The 18236-nt window shown below is 51.5% G+C and overlaps 1 protein-coding gene across 1 annotated transcript in view; it reads left to right on the forward strand.

Moving 5' to 3' along the window:
• The window catches only part of LMF1 (lipase maturation factor 1), a 121781-nt gene that overhangs the window by 39748 nt on the left and 63797 nt on the right, over nt 1-18236 (forward strand). Inside the window, exon 4 of the mRNA XM_008570575.1 lies at nt 16278-16426. Coding sequence (XP_008568797.1) covers nt 16278-16426 — 149 coding nt within the window. The remainder of the gene's footprint in view (nt 1-16277; nt 16427-18236) is intronic.

The following is an 18236-nucleotide window of genomic DNA, read 5'->3' on the forward strand; positions in this document are numbered from 1 at the left end:
TGGCCTCCACTCCACATGTCAGAAGCCTCCCACTGAGCTCATACCCATGTGACTCCATCCGAGAGTGGGGGCGTGGTCAAGACCCTGGTCCTCGGGCTGCTTGCTGCCCAGTTAGGACCCTGGAGTTCATCCCTCAGCAGCCCGACAGGAGGGGCTAGCAGGCATCCTGCGTCCCGTGTCCCGCATCCCGCGTCCCTCATCGGGGCTTGTTTGGCTCCCGAGTCACTGGAGCGGGAGCAGCTCCCAGGCCTGTCTTCCCAGCTGCACCCCCTCATGGCAGCAAGTGCACCCCTGGTGAAATGGTGTCAATGGCACTTTAAAAAATTATCTCAAAGTAGTTTCAGACTCACAGAGGAGCAACATAGACAGCCGAGAGCGCCCGACCCCTTCACAAGCCTCCCCACTGCCAGCGTCCTGTGTGACCGCAGCGTGGAGACCAGAGCTGGGAAGTGGGCCCTGTGCAGTTACTGGTACTGACTTTTACTGATTTCTCCAGGTTTTCCACCAATGCCCTTTTTTGTCCCAGGACCCTATCCAGGAGGACACTGCATTAGTCCTCAGTCTCCTTTGTCCCCTCTAGTCTGTGATGGTCCCCCAGACTTCCCTACTGTGTCACAACCATGACAGTTTTGAGCAGTCCAGTCATGTATTTTGTGGAATGTCTCACAAGTTGGGTTAGTCTGATGCTTCCTCAGGATTAGACTGGTGTTTTAGTCCGTTTTGTGTTGCTATAACAATACCTGAGACTGGGTAATTTATAAGGAAAAGAGGTTTATTTGGCTTATAATTCTGGGACAGCTGCATCTGGCATGGGCCTCAGGCTGCTTCTGCTCGTGGCGGAAAGTGGCAGGGAGCCAGCAGGTACAAGCAGATCACATGGTGAGAGGAAGCAAGAGAGAGAGAGGAAGTGCCAGTGTCCTATAAACAACAAGCTTTCGTGAGAACTCACTCATTACTCTCCCCTCCCCCAGGGAGAGCATTAATCCATCCATAAGGGATCCGCCCCAATGACTCAATCAGTTTCCAACACTGCCACATTGGGGATCAAATTTCCACATGAGTTTTGGAGGGGCAACACATCCAAACTCCATCAACTGGGGTGATGGGCTTTGGGAAGACTCCCACAGAGGTGAGGGGCCTTCTCCCCATACCATTAGAGAACCTGACCTCCCATGCCCTTCTGGCCACCTGGTAAAGGTGTGTCTGCCAGGTGCCCCACTCCCCCCGCCAAGTCATGACTTTCCGCCCACTCTCTGTCCTCTGGAAGCTGGTCATGAGTCCAGCCCACCCTCGGGGGAGGGGAGGCCCAGTGCCACCTCCTAGAGGGAGCATCAAACAGTCAAGGTCCATTGAAACTATGCTGCTACCACGGAGGTCCAGGGGAGGTCCCTCAAGGTGACGCCCTGCACTGAGGCCCTGCCTGCAGCCCTGCTGCACATTCCGGGATGTGGCTGTTTCCCTCACTCCTGCTACAATTACTCATTGGAATTCCTGCACAGGGAGAGCTGTCCTGCCTCCATTTATTTATTCAAACATTTATTTTTGTCACTACGGCTATTTATCTTGCTCTTGTGGGTTGTCATCAACTCTGTTGTGATCTGCTTTGTGGTTTCCACCGTCTGGCTCTAGCCCTGGGAGCCCCGTTCTTTTTCATGGAGAACATGGTGTTTAGAAGCCACGGTCCAGGGCTGGATGCTCCCACTGCTACAAGCGTCATGTCTTCTGGGCCCTCCCGGTGGACAGAGCTGGAAACACGTGAGCATTTACAAACCCTCGCAGTGAAAGGGAATGAATCACGGATGTGACAGAGGCAGCCGCCGAGTGGAAGGAGCCATCTTGGGTTCCACAGGACGCAGGAGCCCACAGAGCTGTGGGAGGGACACAGGCCCCGTGAGGAGGCTGCTCCGTGTCCTGATGGTGCAGGGCTACAGGATCTCATTTGTGTCAAAATGCACAGAGGTGGGGCCAGGGAAAACAAGGCAACTCTCTGTACTTTCCAGGCAATTTGCTGTAAACTTAAAACTGCTCTAGAAAATAAAGTCTATCAAAAAATTCGTGGAACTATTCATCACGGAGAGTAAATGTTAGCACATATGCATTTTTTAAAAATCGAGCAGGATGTATAAAGAACCCAAATATAAACTGTACCAAATAAGCCTGTTTACAAATAAGCAGCATTTTGTAGACTCATCACATAAAACAGATAACATAACACTAGATTTGACTACTTGAATGTGTGAAACAGAACAAACATCACGGGATTATTATCCTTAACAGACACATTTTAAAACACAAACTACACCACTGTAAGCCCCGAGCAGCTTGTCCCAGAGGTTTAGGTGGCCAACAAGCATGTGAAATAATTTGACAGTACTTATGAGAGACGTGTCTGTTAAGCCAACAACCAACAGTGGTTGTTGTCTCCAGCATCCGGCATGAAGCAGGATTGTCCACAGATGGCCTGCGGGTGACTGGGGCACCATCTGGGGAGGGCCCTCCCTGGGGCAGTACAGCCCTGAGGTTAGGAGCCTCAGCAGAGCATGACCCTGCGGTCACCAGCTCCACATCAGGGTTCCCCCAGAGCAGGATTGGGAATATGCAGAGGGACTCAGCAACAAGGGTCTCACCCTCAAGCAGGAGGAAATGGGAGTGTAAGGTGAGCCGTGGGGCATCAATTAGGAACTCACGTGTCTTTTCTGTGGGTGCCATGAACGCCACAGGCTGGGCGTGAAGACAGTCAGTCATGGAGAGAGTGGGGGATACAGTGGAGTTCTCTGTGATGTAGGTCCTGATGAGGCAGGCGGGGCTAATGGACCAGGGGAGATGTCATCCTCCGATGAGAGCCCTTGAGCCCAGTGCAGGTGGAGGACAGTGAGCATGGGAGGACGTCAGAGCAGAGTGACTTCTCTAACCACACTGGGCTCGCCTTGTGCTGGAGTGCTCTGGGCAGGTCGGCAGCGCCTGTCCTGCCTGTGGTACTGGGCCTGCCAGGAACTTGGGCATTCTGTCCGTGCCTCCTTCTACCTGTTTCATGTGGACTGTGCTCTTGGGTTTTGTACTTTTTGATGACAAGAAATGTCATCTTAGTAAGAGCTATCGGATCTGCCCCAAGGGAAGACCATGGGGCATAAAAGCTTTGACACAGGAAAGAGGGAACCGTGACTGTAACCACGGCATGGCCTGCAGCGAGGCTCTGGCCTCTCTGGGCCTCGGACTCCTGTGAGTGTCCAGGGCCGGGCCCCTTCCTCTTCCTGCCTCTAAGCGTGTGTGTGAGTGTGTCAGGACTTACTTGAAGGTCTCACATCGGGTTTCAGTCCACGTCAGTCCACGTGCTTTCTATTACAGCAGCGCAGGGACTGCCTCACTGTGGCCCCATCTTATGTAAGACGATGAGGTGAGTGTCACAGTTTCAGAATAAGCCTCATGATGCAGTGTTCACTGATGACATCTTGTCCTTCCCATTCAGCCCCTTGGCTTCAGGACCCGGATTCGGGAGAGTGGGCGCCATTAAATCCACTTGGCTCTTTGTCAGTAAATGGACAGTTCCTTCCTTTTTTCCCCCTTTTGATTGTTCCACAATCAGCAATTATACCCTTAATCCCTAGTGGATGTAACAACTGAGAAATGTCAGGGGATGTGCAGGTAGCCAGCAAGGCCTGTCGGCAGGTAGTAGAGAAGACCAGAGCCTGTGGCAGGCACAGCGTGAGCTGGTGGGGAGCCTTGCACACGCCCCTGTGGTCTCTCGGCTTCACACCATGGCCGGGTGGGTGCTCCCCTCCTCACGTGGACATTGAGATAGAGCAGAAGTCTTCAGGTTCCCTAGAGAATGTGGCCTTTGTGCTCCAGAACGTGGGTCCCTGCTTCTCGTCCCTCAGGCACTACACAGTGCCCCCACCATAGTAGAAGAGCTTCACTTCTCAAGCCCAGCATCCCCTGGGCAGTGGTCCCAGGAGGCAGCCCTGGCAGTGGTCCTGGAAAGCAGCCGTGGGCAGTGGTCCAGTTCTGCAGAGCCTGTGGCTCCACTCTGGTCTTACTTCCACATGAGGTTGAGATTGGTTAACCACTAATTGAGACAAAGTCAAAGAAGTTTCTATCAGTCCCGTTTCAATATCCAATTCTTAGCCACCTGGAGAAAACCAGTCGTGCTGAAAAATAGATCGCTTATATGTTTTGGAAAACATAATTTTTAAAATTGTTTTCATGGCTCAGTTGGTTATAGCTCGGCCTTATAGCACCAAGGTCACGGGTTTGGACCCCCATACTGGCCAGCCACAAAAAAAAAAAAATCTCCATAATGTGCTGATATGATGGCCAAATTCATAATGGTTAAAACTAAATAAAATTATTTAAAAATACTAAAATAAATTTGTTTTCAGAACACCCCTGAGGAGCTTGACAAGGCTCACAGCACTGCCTTCCAGCTGTGCTCACGGCTTCTTCTACAAATGCTCGCTCGTTCTGCTGCTTTTAAAAAAAACATTTTATCTCTCGCTATAACATTCAGTGATTTTCTCCATAAAGCTTTTCAACGCCTTTTCTTTTCTTTTTTTTTTTTGTCTTTTGTCTTTTTCCATGTCCGGCAACGGATCGCAACCCTCAGTGTTGCCCCCGTACCGGACCGGGGACCGGCAACGGGATTGCAACCCTCGGCGCTGCCCCCGCGCCTCGCTCAGCCAGTGAGCGGGAACCGGTCTGTATGTGGGATCCGAACCCTCGGGCGGGAGCGCCGCCGCGCTTCCCAAGCGGCGCACTTATCCAGTGCGCCACCGGGCCGGCCCTCAACGCCTTTTCTAAAGATTTATTTTCACAGTCATCATAAGTTTGGCTTCTAGAACAAATGGTAATTTTAAAAACCTGCATTTCACCATTTTTTGATGTTTTGTGAGAATGCTGGTGGCCAGTTCTAAACATCCCAAGCAGAAGATGGGAGAGTTCTTTGTTTTTCTTTAACTTTCGATTATGAAAAATTTCCAACAACTGTGAGAACACAGAGAGTGGCACAGTGAACGTCAGTTACCGTCTCAGGGTGTCGACCTCATCAGCCCAGCCTGCCACCTGCCAGCCTCCCCAGTGCTGTATTACTTAAAGGCAAATCCCAGGCATCCTATTATTTCGTTTGGAAAAACTCCATTATGTGCTTAAAGGGTAGGGTCTTTTAAAACAATGTAGCTACAATACCATTATTACGCCTAAAACCTTGAGACAGATTCTATCCAATATTTAGTCTGGTCCTAACGTTGCCAGCTGTCCCATAGATAATGCCTTCCACAGTTGGTTTGTCCAGGTGAGGTCCGACCGTTTGGTTGACACACCATCCTCTCTCCTCCCTCCTTTACAATCCCACGCAGGTTCGTGCCAAACATTGGGCTCAGCCTGCGCAGCAGCCGCTGTCCCCAATTGAGCATGAGCTGGCATGGGTACATACACCAGAGCAGCCTCTTTCTGTCCCATCCCCGTCAAGAGGCACAGGCTGCTTCCTCCCTGTCTGTGTGCAATGGCGAGACTGATGAGGGGACCAGGTGCCACGGCCTGACCCATACTCTGGAAGGTCCAGCGGCCTCTCTTCGTCAGGGCCTGCAGGACGTGGTGTTCTGACTCCCTGGCTTCATTTGCAAGTGCTGTCTGGACGTTTTCTGTCAGTCACTTTCCCTCATCAACTATCTGGTTGCTCTAAATCCAGGTGTTCGGAAAAGTCAGGATAAATGCTTCATTCCTTCCCTTTACTTACCAATTTTCAGAAAAGTGATTTGGTTTCCAAGTATTCACGAGGACTCTTTTTAATGTTGTATCCGGTAACTTTGCTAACGCCTCTCAATAGTTGAGCTCATTTTCTGTAGATTCTCTTGTTTCATATATAAATTTTCTACGTAGGCAATCATATTTTTTTCCTCTTCAAACCTTATAACTTTTATTTCCTTTTCTCATTATAAGAATAGTATACTAAAAACCCATATAGAGGCCACTTAGACTCTACAGTTCATATTTTACTACATTTTCTTCATTATAATAAATAATAAAGATTAATGTATGTTATATTATGTAATACCAGGGTACTTCAAAAAGTTTATGGGAAAACAGAATTAAAAGATAGTACAAATCTTTCCATGAACTCTTTGAACACCTCTCATATACATATTACCAATATACTTAACTATATAGAGATTAATATATAGTAAATATGTATCAATATGTATCAGAGCTCATCTGTTAATCTCATGTCATCCATCACCCCATCACATATTTGGACGCGTTTCAAAGTACGTGCCATATATCAGAGTACTTCCCCCTACATATGTCAGCGTGCAGATCATTAACTGAAGTTTACTGTGTATTCCGTTTTTTCCCTTGATGGAGACTTCACACACAACTAAATGTAGATCATTAGTATATATTTTTAGAGTTTTGACAAATGCATGTGCTGTGTAATCAAAACCCCCATCAGGATATAGAAAATTACCGCCACCCCAGAAAGTCCCTCGTGCCCCCAGTTAGTCACCACCACCGTTCACACAGAGATAAGACGTGGACTGTTGTACTCTCAGACTGGGCCATGTGGCCCCAGACACTCCCAAGGTGGGGAAGCTTGCTTTGTGCCCAGGCCCAGCCTGCCAGCTGGGAGTTCACATCCCGCATCTTTGATTTCAGCAGCCCCTCGAAAAGGGCCACGGTGACTGTGTTAATGACCCTGCAGGATTCAGCATTGTCTGAAATCAAAATGTCCCGAATGAAAGCAGATTTTAGATCATTCCTGTTAGGGAGGCTTTCTCCTGCTTTCTTATTTATAGGCTATGACACTTGTTATAATATGTATTATTCCATCTGTTTGTGGTTATTGATCTCAGGCACGTAAGTCACAATCTTACCTCTTTGATTTATGTCCAGAAGAAAATGGTTTGGTTTTGACTGAGAGCCTTTTGAGCACAGTCTATGATCATGAGCAACATTCTGTCCTTGCCTTGCTGAGACAAATTGCCTGACATATCCTGCCAGTGAGGTCAACAATGGTGCCCTTTGTGTAAAAACCACCCTTCACACCTGTACTGGGATCACTTGAGCACCTTATCTCCTCTTTAAATCTTTGGTCTTGCTTGACATCCTCCATAGGCACACAGCTTGTGTGTCTTGCTGTTTGAAAAGTCGGTAGACTCTGGGCCCCAATCTCAGAGCAGGTGGTCCCTGGGGGACTCTGCTGCTGGTTCTCTGTTTTCATGCCTCCATGTTTCTGGCAAGAAGTCAGCTGTCCTTCGTAAGTCAGTCTTCTGAACGTCATGTGCTGTTTTTCTCTCACTGCTTTAGAGGTCTTTTTCTTTGGTTCCAGTAGTTGGACTATGATGGGCCTATTTCTTTTTTAAAAAATATATTATCCTGCTTATGATTCACTGAGGTTCTTGAATCTACAACTTAATGTCTCTTACCAAATTTGGATTATTTTTCAAAGTTTGTTTCAATATTTTTTCAAAGTTTGTTTCTGCCCTGCATTCTGTCTTCTCTTCTTCTGTGTCTCCACTTCCATGTACATTAGGCCTTTAATGTTGTTTCACAAGTTCCTGAGGCTCTGTTATTTTAGTATTCATTTTCCTTTTAAATTTGTTCTTCAGATTGAATAACTTCGATTGATCTATCTTCCTGTTCACTGCCTTTTTATTCTCTGTTTTCTAATCTGCTATTAAGGTCACCCAGTAAAATTTTCACTTTAGATATTTTATTTTTCAGTTCTAGAATTTGTTTGTTTCTTTTTTTATAGTTTTATTTGTCTGCTGAGTTTTCCTATCTGCTTATGCCTAATGAGCACATCTTCCTTTACATCATTTAACATACGTATTGTGGATGCTTTACCTTGTCTGCCATGTAGCTTGCCCTCTGGGTACAGAATGAACAGAGAAAGGGAGGAAGTGAGACCTGCAGCCTGTGGCATGGGGACAGAGTTGTAGCATAGGCAGTGCCAGTAGACTGAGGCCCAAGGTGAATGTTATGTCCAGGGAATGCCTGAGAAGGTGGCATCTGAGCAGAGACTTGACCACAGGGTTGTCGGGATGGGTACTGGGGACAGTAGCCTGAGGTGGGCCTGGGCCTCCAAGGAAGGGAAGAGACCCCAGGCAAGCAGAGGGGGAACTAGTCAGTGGGTGCTGCATGGCCTTCCCCACCCCTCCTACCCCCAAGTTTCTGTTTGTGGGTCACCATGTGGCATTTTCCCATGATGATGCATGTCCCCTGACTTAGCTGGAACATGATCCCCTGCTGTGCACTGATCCTTCTAGAAGGAAGAATTTCTAGAGATTTCCCCTGATGGCATTGAGGACACTGACCTCTGAGCAAGACTGGCCACCAGCAGTGCCCTTGGGGTCCTGCTCATGGCTGAGGCACCCACCCCCTCCCTATCCCTGTGGTGTACACACCCTGGCCTGGCTGGCAGCACAGCAGCCAGAGCTGGTCTGTGGCATGGGCTACCCCTCAGCAGCCTTCCAAGTCCCCGTGCCCCAGTGCTGACCTCACAGGAGGGCCAGAGACAACTTCTACAGGGAAGTGGAGGTGGCCAGGGTGGCATGGCCCACTGCAGAGGGTCAGGGAGGGAAAGAGAAAAGAACTCCTGTGTATGCTATGGGCTCCTGTGTAGAGCAGAGGCCACAGGGCCACCTGACCTGGGCATGTGCCAGTGGGGGTTTGGGTGATGCCACCCACTCTCAGGTTTGCCAACCCCCAGCTCTTTCCTGGCCAGCATGAGTTCCTTGACACCTGGACATGCTGCCTCCACATGTGACAGGCCATGCCCTTGGCAGCACCAAGGACACCCCAGTGCTGTTCACTACATGTGGGGAGATCCACAGGCCAGGAGCGAACACAGGTCACCCCAGATTGTGTGGGGTGAGGGAACACCCCACTTCCGTGGCAGGGGACCCAGCAAGCTAACGGCCCCCTCAGATGCCACATCAGGGGTGTCAATGCCCCTGGTCTGTGCAGGAGCCCTGTCAGGTAGGGGTGGGCGTCTGAGTGGGGCTGGGGTGGGGTGGGGGCAATGGTGCCTCTGAGCAGGGTCCTGAATTGGGATCCAGACAGACCTGTGCCGTCCACCATGGGGATGCTGGCCCCACACGGCCGCTTAAATTTACATTCAGTTGAACTAAAATTAAATACAATTAAAAATTCCCTTCCTCAATCACACAAGCCACATTCTGAGGCTCAGAGGTCCCCATGGCTACTTGATGGCACCAGCCCGTACAGAACATCCCCATCATGAGGGATGGTTCTGTTGGCCAATGCTGCTCAGCGCTGCTTTAGGGTCCTGATGAGTCCCTTTGAGGCTCAGCAAGCTTCGGCTCATTTTCATGCACAGGAAACAAAAGACAGAGGAATGGCAGTGCGTCGTGCCCTTCAGCCTGACATATGTTAAATGTTTGGAATATATTAATCCTAAAAATATCTGTTGCTAAGTCTAATTTCCATTGACGGGAAGCATTTTTGTATTTATCCCAAACCAATGAAGCTGGCTAAGGTCATTACAATGGATTTTGTTTTCAGGCTCCTGGTGACACCTGGACAGATCTAAGCAACAGGGACACCTGGGGCTAGGAAGTCTGGTTGTCACAGCAACCGAGTATTAACAAGCACCGTGACAACGCGCAGGGATGAGGGTCACCACAAGGGCGTGCAGGTTACAAAGGTCACTTCCTGTTTCTCTGCAGGACCCAAGGACATCTTTAAAATACATATTAACAATTTGCTAAATGCTTCATAATTGGGAGCATGCAATTTATCATAATTTTATTTAAACTATGAGGCCTTTAAGCAGCTCTTTCAAAAATATCTATTTGCTGGAAAATGCTCTCCTGTTCAGTGTGATCTCTGGAGTAAATCCTGCCACTGAAATGTGACCTTTCCCCAATGCTCACTTCCCTTCAGTGGGTCGGGCTGCCTGCGTGTGTTTCTCGTGGCTGCCCAGAGGAGGACAACAGAACCTCACAGGAGATGTCCTCCAGATGAATCGCAGCCACGGAGAAGTGTGGTCCGGTGCTCATGGTTCTGTGGGTCCAGCCTGTGAGTGCCGGCCCTTCAACCATGTCAAAGGCTAGGCCCTGGGCCTCGGCAGAGCATGGGCTGCCCCCTCCCGTGTCCAGCCCCATGGAGCTTCTGTGGCCACAGCCCTTCTCTTCCACATTAGCAGTAGCACAAAATAAGATTTTGGTATGCTATTTCATAACTTTTCATCCTAAAATACAACCTATGAAAATTATGAAGGAAACTTTTAAAAGCTCCCAGCTCTCTCCAGGGCCATCATTAGAAGCCCCTGGGGTGGCAGAGGGCGGCCGGCTCAGAGCTGGAGTGACAGGCAGTCAGGAGGGAAGCGCTCTGCTCCTTTTTCCCTGTTTTTAACAGAGAAGTTAATGGATTTCCTCTTTCTAACGTGGATGGTGGCTGTCATTTTTGAAGGATCCATCTGTGCTATATTTAATTACTCTTTCTAAGTAACTAAAATACTTTCGATGAAGTTAATGAGACCTTGGTGGTGTTTTCTCGAGTGGCCATCATGGTGACTTGCACCTTTGAAAGCTTGCTTTAAATCAAGTGTCTTCTTTGGTCAGGGCGGCCCAACCCACAACACACTGACCCTGACTCTGGGTGACGTTCACCAAGTCTCACCTGGGCCTCATGGCCCATGTGAGCCAGACCATGACATGGCTCTGGCCCTGCCCTTGCCGAGCAGCAAGTGCCTGGGTTGGCTGAGTGTCCCACCCCATGAGAGAGCACAATCCATCATGCCTTCCGGAGCCTTCCCCTGCCCGCCAGCCTCGTGTGGCCCTGGGGCATCGGGTCTAGCTGTGGCCCATTTTGTGTGCTTCTTTCAAACTGATCATCCTGAAATCCTGCCTCCGTCACTTCTCACCTCGGACTGCCATTGCCTCTGTTGCTTTCTTTTTTTTTTTTTCTTTTTGTCCTTTTTGAGACCGGCCGCACCGCGCTCAGCCAGTGAGTGCTGTGAGCATAACTTTCACATTTTAATTATCCCCAATAGTATTTCCTCTTTTTTCTTGTAACAAATGCAGAACATTCTGTTAAATTACAATAAATGAGGGTTCCTAGCCTGCAGGTGGTGGGATGTTAATTTCTACTTTTAACAAGTGACACCCAGCAGAGATGGGTTTATGGTTTTTGCACACACAGTTCAGATTTTCATTAATCAGTTTTCATGAAGCTGCCCCAAAACTTGATGACTACTGTTCAGGAGTAGACCACATTTTTGTCCCATTATTTAAAAAAATATGTTAGTAAATAATCCAAGAGTCCAAGTTCATCACTGCATTTGGCTTTCTGTCAGAGAGACAACCAAATGGGTTTCACTGCAGGATCAGCTAATGAGTTTTCAATTCTCATTGCATTTGTGCTTTTTTATTTAAATGGCAGCATCGGTCATCTCTATATAGGATCCGAACCCGCGGCGGGAGCGCTGCTGCGCTCCCAGCGCCACACTCTCCCGAGTGCGCCATGGGCTCGGCCCTGCCTCTGTTGCTTTCCACACGAAACCCCAGCTCAGCTCCTGCCCCAACACTCAGCCCGGCCAGTGACACACTCCCCGTCCCTGGCTGGCTGCCCGGATGCCTCTCCCACTCTCAGAGTGTCTAGTCTGGTCCTGCAGAGTGGACAGCGCGGGTGGAGCTCGTGGCCCTTCCTCAGACTGCGCAGCCCCTGTCAGGCCGGGTGGAGAACAGTTTTACCTGCTCGGACGGCTGCTGCTCTCGAGGGGACACGACCCACCTGGCTTCTTGTCTGTCTGCACTGTGTTCACAGGATGCAGGAGGATTTGTACTGAAGCAGTCGCAGGCTTTCTTAACATGGAGTCCTTCCTCAGGAGGTCACAGATGGCCCAGATGCAATGTCAGGCATGTGCTTTTCCATGGCACCCACACAGAAAACATGCTTCCAAAATCCAGAGCTTCTGGAAGCCACGTTGAGAGGTGCTCTGTGGCAGTCACCTTTGTCGGCACCATTCACCTTCAGAATCTTTCATCCATGCATGGGGTGCTTGGGCAGGGTGTCTGTGGGGCATCTGGCCCCACCACACCATCCGTGTCCCCATGTTTCCTGCACCTGCAGAGCCCAGCATCCAGCACCTTAAACCCTAAAACATTCCCAGCAAGTTGGTTACAAGGCTCATTTCATTCTCTTGTGTCTGCCATTTCTAAGTGTCCTGAGAAGCCTGTGCCTGGTGCAGAATAGCCATGGTGGTGGTTGTCCATGACTCCTGGCCAGGCCTGCCTGCCCATGGTGTCGGGAGTCCCCAAGGTGGGGGTATAGCTGGGGGCCTCACCATCTGTCTCCCCCAGATTCCAGGATGCTCATGCCTCAGGTCCCTTCTGTGCAGTGTCAGCGTGAGGTTCACTCAGCAGAAGCCCTTCCCTGAGGTGGGCAGTGGACAGCTGGCATAGTGCCTGGGCTAGGTGGACACACAGGTCAGAAGTCAGGAGACTACAGGATTTGGACCTCTCCGGTCTCACACGTCAGTGGTGACCAGTCACCAGAACATGACTGGGACGTGAGGACATGGAGCTCTGCCTCCAGACGCTGGGCCCAGATCCGTGTGTTTCATGTAGGGCCTCTTCTCAGGGTCCATGGGTACTGCCCTGGCAGACACGGACGATGGTCCCCACCATGGATGTTTAAACAGTGAGCAGCTCCAGAAACACAAACCAGGAGAGCAAGGGCTGTGGGAACATCTGCTCTGCCGATGCCAAGCCAGGTGTCGGTCTCCTCGCCCTGCATGTCAAGGCTGCTCAGCCGTGCTGATCTGGGCCTGCAGGGTGAGGGGCTGTGGCTGGTGTCGACCTGGAGGCCATCAACAGGGCAGCTGTCCCCACAGCTGTGCCAAACATGCATCGAGGTTGTTGTCTGTCAGGACCAAGCTGGATGCAGTCTGAGGATTCCTTGAGCATGGCCCCAGCCTCGGGACAGTGTCTGTCTCCTCCCCACCGTGCCCTCCCCAAAGCGGGAGCCCCTCTGGGGACATCCCTGGGAGACAAGCAGCAAGCGGACTCTCGGGTTGGCGCTCCAAAGAACGGCAGAGCCCTGGGGCACTCCTAACTCATCCTGCACTGATAGGGCTCCACCCCAACAGCTGCACGCGTGCAGGGCTCTGGAAGCACCAATTTCTTGGTCTTTCTCAAATGGGAGAGTCTTTTTCCTTCAGTTTTGTGGGGGTAGCTTCTCAAGCAGGACTGGTTCAGTGCTCATCTGCAGTATTGGAAAGGAAAGTGACAGAGGTGACAGCTCCAGAACCAGGCGCCTATCACTGTGTGGAAGCTGTCCACGCAGGGCTCACACTCAGGGCCTTCTTGTGGGCCTGTCACCCTGTAACGTCACTGGCAGGACCGTCTCGCCCAGACCTGTACCGCACATGCTGGATAAAAACAGCTTCATCCTGGAGGCATGGAGTAGGGTAGGATCTGCCCTCTAAGTAAGAGGTGCCTGTGGAAGAGCAGGGAGCCAGCGCTTTTGTCCCCTTAGGAAAAAGGACCAGATGTGGGTTGTGGAGCACAGGTGCTGTGTGTATAGGACTTTCCTAATGGATAGGAGGCCCTCAGTGAGGCTGCTGGTTGCAGCAGGGCCAGCATTTGTCCACAGTTACAAGCAGTGGCATCGCAGATGGGCTGCATGTTCGCTGCAAAAAGGCCTGAGGACCCACCAGCATCTCATCACTCAGCGCTGGAAGCCGCCCCTGGTAGCGCTGTTATTTATTTTCCTGGGGACGCATCCTCCGCCACACTGAAGTGGAGAACAATGGTGTTCCTTGTGCACACAGCACAGCTGCTGGAACTTGACAAGATGCAAGCAGGGAACACAGGAGCAGGTGGGTCTACACGACCCTTTCCTGCCCAGAGCAGCCGTGAGGGCCCTGCAACCTGCCAGTGTGGCTTCACTGTCAGGGAGATGGGCTCCAGCAGCCGTGGCCTCCCGCGAGCTGGGGTGAGGGCAGAGGGGTCCCACTGCAAGAAGACCCCCAGGCTCAGCTCAGCAGCCTCTGCTCTCTGTGCCTGGAGCAGGATCAGGAGACTTCCTCCCACTCAGCAGAGGCCAAGCAACCTCCGCACATGCGGCACATTCCTGTGGTTTCAGCAAGTCTCCCATCACCCCCAACCCACCACCCACTTGGCACTTAGGCAGGTCTCTGGGTTCTGTCATTTTGTATCAATCACTATGATCGGTGTCACTCAAACTGCATCTTAAAATTCCATTCCTCACATCTGTGCAGAGTGAGGTGACAATTAGGGAAGGCATAGGCAGGCCCCGCACCCTGGGGAACATGTCCCCCAAAGCTGTGGGGCCACACTGCAGCTGTCATGGAGCCAGCCCTGCTCGCCCCAGAGCCGCGAGGTTTGCATGGAGGGCATGGGGGTACCTCAGCCCCAGGCAGTCGCCTTCCTGCCTCCCATGCACTCTGCCAGCCGCCATCTGCCCCCAGCTGCAGGGGGCGTAGGTCTCATTGGCCTCCTGTTCCTGAGTTTTCTCACCTGCCACACAGAGGCAGGAACTGGACACGTGGCCTTTGAGGTTCCCTGAGGCACACACGCCCACGCCAAGCCATCAGCATTCCCCTGTTCCATGGAGTCCTTTGGTCATAAAATCCTACACATTATAAAGTACCCCCCCGGGTGAAACGAGCCCAAACTCAATACTAATTGTCTCCCAGGATAAAACTAGTGAGACTGTTCTATGAGGAGCAAAGTCCATTTTTTCCTGGTTGAGACGACCAGCAGAGTTTGCAGTCAGTCAAGAAGTCACGGCACTAAGTCTGAAATCCCAGCAGCAGAGCAGCTGGACTGTGGCAGCTCAGAGGGAAGTGAGATGTGAGGGGACAGTGCCCAGCTCTGGCTATGTCCCCCCGGGCCCTGTCCACCCACAGTGGCTGCACCAGTTCTGCTCATTCTGGAACCTTCTGTAAGGGGAAGCACAGAGAGCATGGTTTACTCAGCGTGGCGTTACATGTCACTCGTGGGTACGCATGCAGCGCAGGCACCTTCAAGGAGCTGGTCTGACTACAACCTGGCACATCCGTGTGCACATGGAGCAGCCTCGCCTGGAGCTCGCCAGGCCCTAGGAGCTGGTGCTCCGTGAACGTCAGGTTGGACCCCTGGGTGTTTACCTTACACTTTGGGTTGTAATTCAGCACTGCTTTATTAGCTTCTACTTTATAAGCTTTTATTTTTAAAATAATTTCTAATGTACAGGAAAATTGCAAGAATAGTAGGAGTCCCTCCCAGGACTCCCCCTTGTGAGCCTCTTCCTGCATCTAACTATGCCCTTTCCTCTGTATGCGTGCACACACACACACACACACGCACACACATATGCACGCATGCACACACACATTCACGTAGGTACTACTTCTGTGGTGAACCCTCTGGTCGTTATCACAATGGGAAGCAGGTACCTCTGGCTCTGTCTGGTGTCCTCAGAGCCCAGCAGAGAGCCTGGCGGTGAGGGATCACCAATAACCCTGGAACAGTGATGGGTGTGGACAGACGCGGGACATGGGAGAGCTTCCAGCAGCTGTTTGCACCTTAGGGTTCAGCTTGGTGAGTTTCCGTGAGAGCAGGACGTGGTGGACTGCCCACATGCATGTTTCTCCCAAAGAGTTCTCAGCAAAGAGAATTAGGTCCCACACCACACATCATGCAGCAGGGCTGCGGGCTGTCAGTGGCAGCTGCGTTTGGATCTGCCATTACCTGGCCCCACATCTCCGCCTGGCTTCCTTCCCCACCTGGGGAAGACTCTGTCCCCCCATAAAGGCTGTCCTGCCTCGGTGGCACCTACTTCTGTCCTGGTGAATAGTTCTCGAGAAAGGATGTGCACAGCTGGGACTCTGCAGGCATGCCTACTGAATAGGAAAGGCTTTCTGCAGATGCCGGCCGGCGGTGGCCTGTGCTCAGCGTTGGGCTGGGATGTTGTGCATGCAGTGTCCTGCCCAGGATGGAGGCGGTGTCTGAACTGCTAGGGGCAGGGCCTTCCCTCCAGGGCAGAAGGGTGCCTGGTGTCATGTTAAGCCCCCAGCCCCAGGTTCGGCCCCGTACTCCATGCTCTGGTCCCGCAGATACATTCCCATCCTTCCCTAGGAGCTGCACATTTACCCTTAAGAGTGGAAGGTGGGGTGCGTCCTGCCTCTCCATAGCAACGCCAGTCCTGTTTTAAGGACCATTTCAGTTAAGATGAGTCTGTGCTGTGATTTCTTCGTTAACGTTTGGCTCCTGCTAACATGATCCTTCATGTGTCTCCTACTGTCTTTCCTGCAGGGTGGGAGTCGCAGCTGCTGGAAACGGGCTTCCTGGGGGTCTTTCTGTGCCCTCTGTGGACTCTGTCTCGGTTACCCAGACACACCCCCACGTCCCGGATCGTCCTGTGGGGTTTTCGGTGGCTGATTTTCAGGATCATGCTCGGAGCTGTGAGTAGAACTTTTATTTTCATTTGGGAAATAAGTTACCAAGAACACCCCTGGCAGCTCTTCCAGGCTGTGCCGGCTTCCCGCTGAAGCGGGGGTGGACTCCTTCCCTGTGATGTGCTTGCCCACCTGACCAGCCACCTCCAGTGGCCTTCAGTGGCCTGGCTGCCCCAGCCACATTCAGGACTGTGTTCTGTGGTCCATTTCACAAGGAAACTCAAAGGAGCTTCTGGACTTACCGTTTCTCCACCAGCTGCTCCTATGGCTTCTGGAATATCCAAAACATTCCAAAGACCATTTTCAATGATAGAGCACGTGCCATTGTGGGTGGTCGTTGAGCTCACTGGGCACAAGGAGGGTGCACGCAGCCGGGGCCCTCACACCCGCCGGACCAGCCTGCTTCGCTTCCGCCTTCTGCACTCTCCTTCTGGACCCACAGCTGGTCTCATAGGAGCTGGGTCTGTTCAGATGTTTCATTGTGACCCAGAGCAATCTGGTTATTTAGCAGGCCCCTACAGAACATTCAAAGATACACGTCCTTCCTGCTTTCCATTTCAGTGAGGCTCCCTTTAAGGTTTTCAAAATGTGATTGGAACTTCAGAGTCAGCAGCGAGGTGGCTCCTTCCAACTCCTGACTGTACTGAGCAGAGAGTTTGGCAGCTCCTCTCACTTTCTTCTCCACTCCTTGCCCTCTGCTAACAGTATCCTAATTTTTACACTAGAATTGTTATGAAGTATTAATTTTTTACATTGGAAACCTCGTTGTGCAGATATGCTCTCTAAGCATCAGTTTGTTTAAGCTTTTGGGGTGGGGGGATCAATTGCAAACTCACGGAGGAGTCGGGCACAGCACAAAGTGGAGAGCCCACAGGGACAGGGCCCTCTCAAAGCAGGCCTCGTGTGGACCTAGGCCATCCTGTCCTCTCCTTCAGTCTAGAACATTCCTCATCTTTCCCTGCCTGCCTAACCATGACACTGGGCTTGTCTGCTGTGACTTGAGACCAGCTTCCAGCCATGCACAGGCATGGGGGAAGCTTCCACGTGTCCCATTCCTGACCCTGGCACTGACCACCAATCCAGGAGGGTCCTTCCTGGGAAGCTGCTTCCCCACTGTGATGAAGCATTCTGGACAGGACCGTATCCCTTAGACTTCCCATGCATCTGAGCGTGGGCTCCTGCATGCCCACTGCCTCGTCAGCAGCTCTGATGCTGAGTCCCTCCCACCTTGGCCAGTGGCAGCTCTTGACTGGTGCCATATGATCTGCTCTGTGACGACAGGACTGGCCAGTTGTAGAGTAAGACAGGGCCCCTGATTCCTCTTGTCATGGTTAGGGCTGCTTAGCCTTGTACCCACAGAAAGGGCTTCAATGCTGAGGTCCCTCTCATCTCCTGGGACGAGGGCTCTAGAGGTGCATCATCCCTGGTAGGAGTCCCCCCATGCACAGCACATCAGCCTGGCTGCTGGGTGCTCCTGCCCTGATGATGTCACTGTGGCCCCAGCAGCAAGGAGGGTGACGGGCACAGTTGGCTCTGGTCACTTCACGTGAATAGGCTCAGACAGTACATGTGTGGACAGCACGTAACCAGGCAGCACCCAACAAGTGATTTTCTGGGGCTATGGGGAGCCCTCAACTGCTTCTCCAGGCCCTGTTGTTTCTACCGTGCAAACATAGAAGCCAGCCCAATTCCCAGGAGCCCATTCTCATAGGCCTTGACATCGAAGCATGTCCATCCTATGTGGTGACTATCCATGGCTGGTTAACTCTGCATCTCTGTGTTTGTGTGGATCAGGGGCTTCCATGGACGGGCACCA

The sequence above is a fragment of the Galeopterus variegatus genome, unplaced genomic scaffold, assembly GCF_000696425.1.
Source record: "Galeopterus variegatus unplaced genomic scaffold, G_variegatus-3.0.2 Scaffold615, whole genome shotgun sequence".
Lineage (NCBI taxonomy): Eukaryota > Metazoa > Chordata > Mammalia > Dermoptera > Cynocephalidae > Galeopterus > Galeopterus variegatus.